Source organism: Camelina sativa, unplaced genomic scaffold (genome assembly GCF_000633955.1).
Source record: "Camelina sativa cultivar DH55 unplaced genomic scaffold, Cs unpScaffold00395, whole genome shotgun sequence".
In the NCBI taxonomy this organism is placed as follows: domain Eukaryota; kingdom Viridiplantae; phylum Streptophyta; class Magnoliopsida; order Brassicales; family Brassicaceae; genus Camelina; species Camelina sativa.
In genome coordinates, this window is record NW_010921698.1 from 52667 (window position 1) to 63585 (window position 10919).

Sequence of the window (10919 nt, forward strand, 5' to 3'; positions counted from 1 at the left end):
CTCATAGAACTCTCAATGAAGAAACGGAGCAAACAGAGCAAGTTGTTGACTCAAGTGATGAAGTCATCGAACATGCCCCTGCTCCTGCGGAACCTAAGACAGAAAATGCAGAGAATGCAGAAGATCAAGTTTTCTTGAGAAGGTCTAGTAGACAAGTCGTAAGACCAAAATACCTTGATGATTACATCCTGATTACTAGTGAACAGTGCATGCTTATTGCAGAAGAAGAGGGAGAGTTACTGCTTTTAACCTTAGACGAAGAACCACGAGATTTTTCAGAGGCAAGCAGATCAACGAAATTGGTTATAGCTTGCACATATGAGATTTGCTCGATTAAAAGGAACCACACATGGGACCTTGTTGATCTGCCTGCTGGGGTAAAACCAATTGGCTTGAAGTGGGTTTTTAAACTCAAAAAGAACTCTGACGGTAGCATTAACAAACACAAGGCACGACTAGTTGCTAAAGGGTACGTACAGAAGCATGGAGTAGATTTTGAGGAAGTAGTCGCTCCTTTTGCTCGACTTGAGACCATACGACTGCTCATTAATCTTGCGGCTTCGAATGGCTAGGAAGTGCATCATCTTGATGTAAAAACGACATTCTTGCACGGTGAGTTACAAGAAACCGTTTATGTTGATCAGCTAGAAGGTTTCAAAGTAAAGGGAAAGGAGAACAAAGTCTATAGAATTAACAAGGATTTGTACGGTTTAAGGCAAGCTCCAAGGGTGTGGAACAACAAGTTAAATCGGATACTCTGTGAAATGCAATTTAAGAAATGTTCAAAAGAGCCGTCGGTTTATGGGAAGAGTGTTGATGGTAATCGACTTGTGGTAGCTGTGTACGTAGACGACTTGTTTGTCACAGGTACAAACAGAGCTGTTATTGATCGGTTTAAGGAAGAGAGGGCATCAAAATTTGAGATGAGTGACTTGGGAAAGTTAACATATTATCTAGGAATGGAGGTGTGTCAACATGAAGGAGGAATTACTTTGAATCAGAGACGATATGCATTGAAGATTCTCGAGGAAGCTGGGATGAAAGACTGCAACTCGGTTCACACACCAATGGAGACTGGATTAAAGCTGTGTAAGTCTTTGAAGGAAGATTCAATTGATGCTACAAGTTACAGGAAGAATGTGGGGTGTCTGAGGTATCTTTTGCATACACGACCTGACTTGTCATACACTGTAGGAGTCTTGAGTCGTTACATGCAAGATCCTAAGGTATCACATGGAGTTGCTATGAAGAAGTGTTTAAGGTATTTAAAGGGAACGGTCAATCTTGGCTTGACATTCGAACGATCAACAACTAAGGTACCAAGACTAATAGGTTATAGCGACAACAACTTCAATGTTGACCCTGATGATGGTAAGAGCACCACAGATCATATCTTCTACTTAAGAGAGAGTCCAATTATGTGGTGTTCTCAGAAACAGGACATTGTTGCGATATCATCCTGCGAAGCTGAGTTTATGGCAGGAACAGAGGCAGCAAGACAGGCTATTTGGTTGGAGGATCTGCTTGGAGAAGTCACTAGTGTACCATGCGAAAATGCAATCATTCGGATAGACAACCGGTCGGCTATTGCTCTCACAAAGAATCCACTATTCCATGGGCGGAGCAAGCTTATTCACACAAGATATCACTTTATAAGGGAATGTGTGGAGAATGGACAAGTGAAAGTTGTTCATGTCCCTGGAGTGAGCAGAAAGCAGACATCTTAACCAAAGCACTTGGTAGGAACAAATTCAAGGAAATGAGAGAGCTCATTGGCATGAGAGATATAGCTGAGAAGGACTTCAAACTTAAGAGGAAGAATGTTGCATAAGTTAGAAGTCTTCCTATTCCTAATCAAGTTGTGATTAGTCAAAGAGGATAAGGACAAAACTTTGATTAGGAGTTATCTCATACAAAAGTTTTACTATTAGGAATATAATTAGTTTTAATATAAATAAGGATGTTGAGTTGTGACATACCTTAAGAGAATTTGTGAGATTGAGAGCTTTAGTTTTTGAGAGAGTTTTCTAAAGCTAATAAAGAAAAGTTGTTCTTTAAATTTCTTGATCATAAAGCAGAGTTCTTATATTTGAAAACTAGAGAAATTGACACCAAGATGGGTATCAATCGAGACCAAGTTCGGCTGGAGCTTGTCAGTTTTCATGTATATTATTTCCTAATATATTATTTTCTAAGAAACAAATTATAACTAATATTTTATGTATATTATTTCCTAATATAGTTATTTAAAATTACAAGTTAAAATTTAGAAATATTGTAAAGTGATTTTAGTGTCATTGCCATTGATAAATCAATTTGTGTATATTTGTTTTAAGAACCAGATAACTATGCTTGAGCTCGAGAAATTTCAAGATGAGTAATTTTTTGATAAGTGATTGTTGAACCATGTGAATAAGGACAAAATACGAAAAAAACCGACCATCATATATAAATGAACCCACATATTTAAAGAAGACCTGAGTCCCACTAAAAACTGTCCATCAGAACTTTACAATATGCAATATAACTTTCTTCTTCTTCACCGTCAACTTTGTAATTTATATAAATAGTACTATATATATCATATCAAAGTCCTCTTTTCGTCTTTAAAATTATTTAGAACATTATGTATGTGATAATAAAACCTTTTAGTAAATATATATATATATATATATGTGTGTGTTATATTACAGACATTAGTTTTAATTTTATAAAATTAGTCAGTATTTTTCGAAAACGAAAGGTCGGATTGCAAATATGGCAATTTAGAGAACTTATTTTACATAATACCTTTTTTTTTTATTGATCTGAATTTTTAATAAGGAAGAAACCGAAAACAATATAAAAATGAAATAAAACACTCAAGTATCGTTCTGTTAGGGGCTGGCGACTTGAATCGAACCAAAACCAATAAAAATTGTAGGAAATATGAAAAAGCCATAACTAGATGGCGAACACATCGGCAACCATAATAGTGTTTGTTGAGAATGAAAGTAGTTTAACCAAACTATAAGTTATTTTGAGTCCATTACCAAATTGATATACTTCACCTAGATCAAGGAAGTAGTAAAACTTAACTACAAGTTGTTTGCAGTCCATTATTGTGGTATACGTAAATATATATGAGATAATTTTTGAAAATTTGAGTAAAATATTTAAGGCGATGTTTTTTTCCTTTTCTATGAACTGATGTACCGGAACCAACCTTCAGTCCATTTTGATTTAAAGAATGCATCTCCGGTTCAAAAGGATATTGAACCCGGAGCACAAGGGAACCAGTGCCCGTGTGTAGTCGTGTACTATCATTATATACTACAAAGAAAATATTATAAAGTTAGAATAGGATTAGTGTTAAAGCACTTGTTGAAATTTCTTTTGTTTGTTTTGTAATTTTTATTTAAAGCAGTATATATTATTATTATTATTATTGTTTTGAAAGTTTTTTTCTGAAATATTGTGCCAAAAAACATATGCTGAATATAATTTATGGAAAATGATATGCTAAATATGATTTATGCAAATAACATTTATTTTGTTAGATCATATGGTTATTATGAGTAGTACACATAAAATCCATACTATCCCTGATTACCAAAAATCAAACTAATCTGTAAATTATGATGCCCTAAATTATGAATGTCATAATTTAATAACTACAAAATCATATCTATATCTGTTATATAGTTTACAAAAAAAATTCATGTATTTTATAGTAAGGAACTAGGGATTATTTCTTTATTTTTTTAAATAACCAAAATGTATTGCGTTATTAAAAAAATTCTGTGTTTATTTTTTAAAGAAAATTTTATTAACGTTACCAAATTACAGAAAATGTAGAAACTAATATAAATAAAAAAATGTATGAAAACTAAAGAACAAAAAAATAAATATTAAGCAAATGGTTATTGTGACATTTCAACCTCCAATGTTTTAATATATAGGAGATGGCTTTGAAATCATTTGGTCACTCTATGACAATTTAGCTATTATTTGATGGAGGTCTCTCTTCCTTCGCCTTAGTTATAACTTATAACTTATAAATCATTATTGCTGTGATTTTTTATTATAAGTATTTTAAATCAATCGAGTAACTCGTGGTTTTTAGCTTATATACATATAATAATAATATATAGGGGATTTTAAAATAGAAATGGTCGCTTTCTTCTGTCCAAATGAAAGTTAAATAATTTTATCTTATCGTATGATTCATCATCTATTTAACGCACAAATGTATACTTGAAGGGTACGAGTTCATAGTTTCTAAGGGTGCAACAAGATGAGTGATCTGTTGTGGATTACAGGACTGTGTGTTATAGCCTTAGTGGTTGTGAAGATTAGTAATTGGTGGTACCGATGGTCAAACCCTAAGTTCAACGGCAAGTTACCTCCGGGATCAATGGGTTTCCCGATCATCGGAGAGACATTCCACTTCTACAAGCCTCATGGATTCTACGAGATCTCACCTTTTTTCAAGAAGAGGATGTCAAAGTCAGATTTTAATCCCTCTCTCTCTCTCTCTATCTATATATATATGTGATCTTGTATGTTTATATCCTTATTCATATGTTTGTGTGTTGTGTGAGTGTTTCAGGTACGGGCCTTTGTTTCGAACGAACATTCTAGGATTCAAAACCGTGGTTTCGACAGATAAAGATGTGAACATGGAGATTTTGCGGCAAGAGAACAAGTCTTTCAATTTAAGTTATCCCGATGGTTTAGTGAAGTCTTTGGGAAAAGAGAGCATATTTTTCAAGACCGGGAACATTCACAAGCACATCAAACTAATAAGTATGCAGCTTGTGGGTTCGGAGAATTTGAAGCGGAATATATTAAAAGATATGGACCGCGTGACCCGCGAGCATCTCAGTTTGAAGGCTAGCCAAGGAAGATTCGATGTTAGGGATGCAGTTTTCAGTGTATATTATCTATCCTTTTTTTTGTGTCTCTGACAAATTTCATTGACAATACAGTTAATGTTGTTGCGTGGTATAGTCTCTCACTGGCTCTTTAATCTGTTTTTAATCTTTGTAGATGATAACAGCTCACTTGACACCAAAAATGATAAGTAATCTCAAACCAGAGACTCAAGCAAAGCTTATGGATAATTTCAAGGCCTTCAGTTTCGATTGGTTTCGGCCATCTTTTACTCTAGAGGCCTTGAAGGGAATCTACAAAACTCTTCGGGTGAGACTTATTTTTTCTTATATTTACTGGGGAGCTAGCACAACACTAAACCCATGATTTCTATGATTGTTTATTATATACAGGCATGCCGAGATGGGATGAAGCTGTTAAACGATGTTTACTCGAAGAGGAATGCGTCAACAGAAAAGCACGATGACTTCCTTAACACGGTGATGGAAGAGCTTGAGAAAGAAGGAAGCTTAGTGACCCAAGATGCGATTGTAAGCCTCATCTTTGTTCTTTCATGTGTCACTCAGGAGCTCACCGTTAAGACCATTTGTTTCGCTGTCAAATTCCTATCGGAAAACCCAAAAGTTCTCGCTGAACTGAAGGTAAATTTTTACATCTAACCATGTGATGGTATTCTAGCAAATATGTATTTTGTATTTGCTAGACACAAACAAACAAGCTTCTTTGTATGTATGTTGATATATATATATAATTGTAATTTGGCAGAGAGAGCACGAGGCGATCCTTGAAAGCAGAGAAGATAAAGAAGGTGGAGTTACTTGGGAAGAATACAGACACAAGATGACTTTCACCAACATGGTAACTAATTACTTGATCTTCTTTCGTCTAAGGCTAGTATAATATATTGTAAGGTTCACATGGTGGACCTTCTATTTACACTACTCTCTTTAGGTTATCAATGAGACGCTTCGGTTGGCAAACATGGCTCCGGTTGTGTTTAGAAAGGCGGTGGAAGATGTGGAAATCAATGGCAAGTACAATAGTACCGATCATGTGATATATCGTATACTACTAAAATATTATTTATTCTACGTTTGACTTTTTTTTTTGGGAGTTTTTGTAACTACAGGATGCACGATTCCAGCTGGTTGGGTAGTGTTGGTTGCAACTTCAGTGGTTCATTTTGATTCTGAAGTCTATGAAAACCCTTTCGAGTTTAATCCATGGAGATGGGAGGTATTGTATATTTTACTCGAAAACGCCAGAACATTTAGTAGATGAACGAAGTTACTCTGGTTTATTATATTTTTAATACGTGCATGATAAATTAAAATAATCATATATTGTTTTTTTACGTTTTATCATTCAACATAAATTTTGTTATAGTATGCATTCGGCAGAAAAACATTTTCAAAACATAAAAAAAAATAAAAAAAAATGCGTAAGTATTTTTAGCTAATCTATTAATTGGAACATTGATGATGGTTATGGTGTGCAGGGGAAAGAGGTGCGGTCTGGGTCGAAAACATTCATGGTGTTTGGTGGTGGAGTTAGACAGTGCGTTGGTGCAGAATTTGCGAGACTTCAGATTTCAATTTTCCTTCACCATCTTATCACAAATTACGATTTCTCGTTGTTCAAAGGCTCTGAGGTGATTCGAGCACCAGCTGTTTTCTTCCCCGAGGGCATTTCAATAAACATCTCCAAGTGTTCCACATGACCTTATCAGAGACTTCTTATAATATATATCTCCTTCGTATCTTCTTTGTTTTTCCTAAACAATATAATATTAATGCTCGCGATTTCAATATCTTCTACATGCAACTCTACAAATTAAATAATACCTTTTATGAAGTTGTTTTAGTGCGGTAACAATAATAATAATTTCTACAACTCTACGTCCAGTTTTATTACCTTCTATGATATTTACTGCGGTAATACTAAGAATATAATCATACAATTTTTGTTTTCTATTTCTTAACGTAATCAACAAATCAAAGAGAAGAAAACAAAACAGTAGTCGTAGACCCTTGTCTATTGTACTGTAAATGGTTTTTTAAACGATTATTATTGAATATGTATGCATTGTTAGGTGTACCATTATTTAGGAAAATCCAAGATATCATATTCAATTCCCGATCTAGTCCAAGACTCCAAGTTAACTTGACGTCTTTAAATTAATCATTCATGTACCCCATGTTTTAAAAATCGGTAGGCAATAGTCGGGCGTAGGAGTCAGGTCTAACGATTAATCAACTAATCAAAGATTATGCGGAGATTAATCGAAAACTAGTTCTAGGATTTATATTTAATTTAAAGCTATATAATTTATTTTTTGTACATTGTACTGAGTAAATCCGCTGATGCAATGGTTAAAATCTTTGTATCTGAGTTTAATGTCAAAGCTTCAAACCATAATAGGTTATTTTTAATAATTACAATTTAATAGAGGATAAAATCGACATTTTCTCATCATCTTTTTCCTTGGCCTGCGCAACCCAACAACCCTAGACGTGAACCAGTTTTTTTTCCTTCATCCGATCGTGACACATGTCAATTTAAACGATCAGAAATCACATATCAAAATTAGTAACTCATCAGATCGTGACACATATCAATTTTAACGATTAGAAATCACAGTTTTCAAGATTGGTAAAATGATGCATAAGATAATTGTAATCATATTATATTAAAAACTTTGTTAATCCTAAAATAAAAAGGATTTTAAATACACCTCTCTATATAAGCAAATAGATGGTGACATATTTTTCACCAAATAAAATAATTTCGACTAGCTTTGTTTTTCTTGGTAAAATTTTTTTCTTTGTTTTTTATTAACCTTTTGTTTGACACATCATCAATCTTGAACAAGTCTCGATGACAATTTGTTTGTTGTCTCGATGGCATCACGTTTTTTCGTCATCGTTTCTTTGAATTTTGTTTCGTTTCTCAATTTTATAATGCATACTACGCAATCTTTTACTACAAGAAAACATGTGTTTTGCGATGGACGAATATGTAGCGAATCCCTCGCAAATTGACAAAAGCGAGAGATTTGTGAGGAATGTCTGTTCCTCGCAAATCGCTTCTCGCAAATCGGTCATCGTCGCAAATCCTTCGCAAAATTTTCGAGGGAAATTATTCCCTCGCAAACTAATCTCAAATTGCGAGGACATATTTAAACAGCAATCTCCTCGCAAATGTAGTATCTAGTAACTCCCTCGCAAATTTGCGATTCTTTTGCAATTATTTTTTCCGTCACAAATAATAATAATGGTATAAAAAAAATTAAAATTTTAATTGCCGGTTAGCTTAATTAGGATTTAACCGGCAATTAGAATTAAACCTGTAATTAAGATTAAACCTGTAATTAGAATTAAACTTTATAAGTTATGGAAATTAAACATTACACATTACAAGGGAGATCAAGTGGTCATTACAAATTAAACATTAAACATTAGAAGGGAGATCAAGTGTTCTAAGCTAAACAGTACACTTTACACATTAAGAGAAAGAGAGGCAGTCAGGTTGCTTGGCCGCCGGTAGCTTCTCCGCCAGTTGCCTCTTCGGTGGTTGTGTCTCCGGCAGCTGGATCCTCTCGGCGAANCGATTAGAAATCACAGTTTTCAAGATTGGTAAAATGATGCATAAGATAATTGTAATCATATTATATTAAAAACTTTGTTAATCCTAAAATAAAAAGGATTTTAAATACACCTCTCTATATAAGCAAATAGATGGTGACATATTTTTCACCAAATAAAATAATTTCGACTAGCTTTGTTTTTCTTGGTAAAATTTTTTTCTTTGTTTTTTATTAACCTTTTGTTTGACACATCATCAATCTTGAACAAGTCTCGATGACAATTTGTTTGTTGTCTCGATGGCATCACGTTTTTTCGTCATCGTTTCTTTGAATTTTGTTTCGTTTCTCAATTTTATAATGCATACTACGCAATCTTTTACTACAAGAAAACATGTGTTTTGCGATGGACGAATATGTAGCGAATCCCTCGCAAATTGACAAAAGCGAGAGATTTGTGAGGAATGTCTGTTCCTCGCAAATCGCTTCTCGCAAATCGGTCATCGTCGCAAATCCTTCGCAAAATTTTCGAGGGAAATTATTCCCTCGCAAACTAATCTCAAATTGCGAGGACATATTTAAACAGCAATCTCCTCGCAAATGTAGTATCTAGTAACTCCCTCGCAAATTTGCGATTCTTTTGCAATTATTTTTTCCGTCACAAATAATAATAATGGTATAAAAAAAATTAAAATTTTAATTGCCGGTTAGCTTAATTAGGATTTAACCGGCAATTAGAATTAAACCTGTAATTAAGATTAAACCTGTAATTAGAATTAAACTTTATAAGTTATGGAAATTAAACATTACACATTACAAGGGAGATCAAGTGGTCATTACAAATTAAACATTAAACATTAGAAGGGAGATCAAGTGTTCTAAGCTAAACAGTACACTTTACACATTAAGAGAAAGAGAGGCAGTCAGGTTGCTTGGCCGCCGGTAGCTTCTCCGCCAGTTGCCTCTTCGGTGGTTGTGTCTCCGGCAGCTGGATCCTCTCGGCGAAACCTTGCAGCAAACTCTGGATCTTTCTCTGCAAGATAATCAAAGTAAGCATCATAACTATGCATCTTCTCCAACTGAGTCGCCTGACTTGCGAGGGTAGCTTCGGCAGCAGCAAGCTTTGCCGATAGATCATTTGTATCTTCAGTAGGAGGAGGCGGTTGTCCAATGTGAGCTGAAGATGCTTCTGCTTGCAAGTTCCCAACCCCATATATCCGGTTCTTTTTCTTTGGAGCAACCTGCCAACATAAGAGAGACACACCAACATAAACAACCGTTAGACATTTCGACATTGATACAAAGATAAACTGTAACACACCAACATAAACAATGAACTTGCAAAAAGTAAGCAACATAAACACACCTACAGTTACCTCAGCATATATTTGGTTCTTTGCGGTAAGAGATAACCCGCCGGAAGCACTGCTCTCCACATTATCCCCAGAGAGTAGCTTAGATTCAGCTTCAGCTATCAGGATCACTATAACGACCATTACGACTGTTGATACTCCGGTGCCATCAGGATCACTATAACGACCATTACGGCTGTTGATACTCTTTGCTTCTAACTTTGGTTCAAGCCAAAACTTGACAAAACCTTTCCATACTGTAGGATCAAGCCACCGCGGCATTGCTTCATCACCTTTTCGCTTCCACTTACCCTTCCACCGAGACACTTGATCACTCATCCGAGTCGTCAACTTTGTTTCAAACTCAGTTCTGACTCTTTCGTTGATGGAAGGGTCCCAGTTATATGTTTGCTTCAACAAACATCACATGCATTAGTAATTAAAACAAAAAATCTATATTTAAAACACATCAAACACAAAGTAGACTTACCGCAAAAGTTTCAAACCACCGATTTACAACCGGACCTGGTGTTTGGGTCCAATTGGCATGAGCATGTTTGAAATCTCTTTCAAAAATGGCCCGGACAGTAGCAGCCACAGAAGGGTCCTGGTCAAACCTACAAAGCAAAGGATAAATCGAATGAGGTACTATGAAACTACAAAAAAAAATTAGACAGGAGAAGATACTTACCAGAGGGTACCCAGAGGACGCTTAGGATCTGGTTTCGGTAAGGAAGCACGTCCGGGACTTCCAAGTAACTCTTCCAAAGTAAAAAATGATTGCTGTGGAGACACACGAGAAGTTGATTGCTGAGGAGGATCATCAGGCATCGCCGGAGAGATTCCATGTAGATTATCCTGCATCGCCGGTGATGTACCTTGAGAAGAAGCGGGATAAGGTAACCTTTGGAGATGAGCAGAAGCAGAATTTGTCTTTCGAGTAGAGACTTGAGGAGTTAAACCTTGAGAAGAGATGAATCTCTAGTAAACGTTTTGGTTTACAGAACCGTGTTGCTCATTAGTCGACATCTGAAAGCAGAACAAAAATATGATTAGAATTAACCCTAAACCCCCAAATCAAATTCAATCAAAACCCCCCCCCCCCCAAA

At 35.3% G+C, this 10919-nt stretch overlaps 1 protein-coding gene across 1 annotated transcript; it reads left to right on the forward strand.

The window, feature by feature from the left end:
- The first annotated feature begins 4183 nt into the window (after window positions 1-4183).
- Window positions 4184-6768, forward strand: LOC104773009 (cytochrome P450 708A2). The gene is made up of 8 exons (XM_010497559.2): window positions 4184-4488; window positions 4592-4916; window positions 5032-5184; window positions 5268-5516; window positions 5641-5733; window positions 5827-5905; window positions 6005-6111; window positions 6374-6768. The coding sequence occupies exons 1-8, from the start codon at window positions 4277-4279 to the stop codon at window positions 6593-6595; spliced, it is 1440 nt and encodes a 479-aa protein (XP_010495861.1). The 5' UTR covers window positions 4184-4276; the 3' UTR covers window positions 6596-6768.
- The last annotated feature ends 4151 nt before the right edge of the window (window positions 6769-10919 follow it).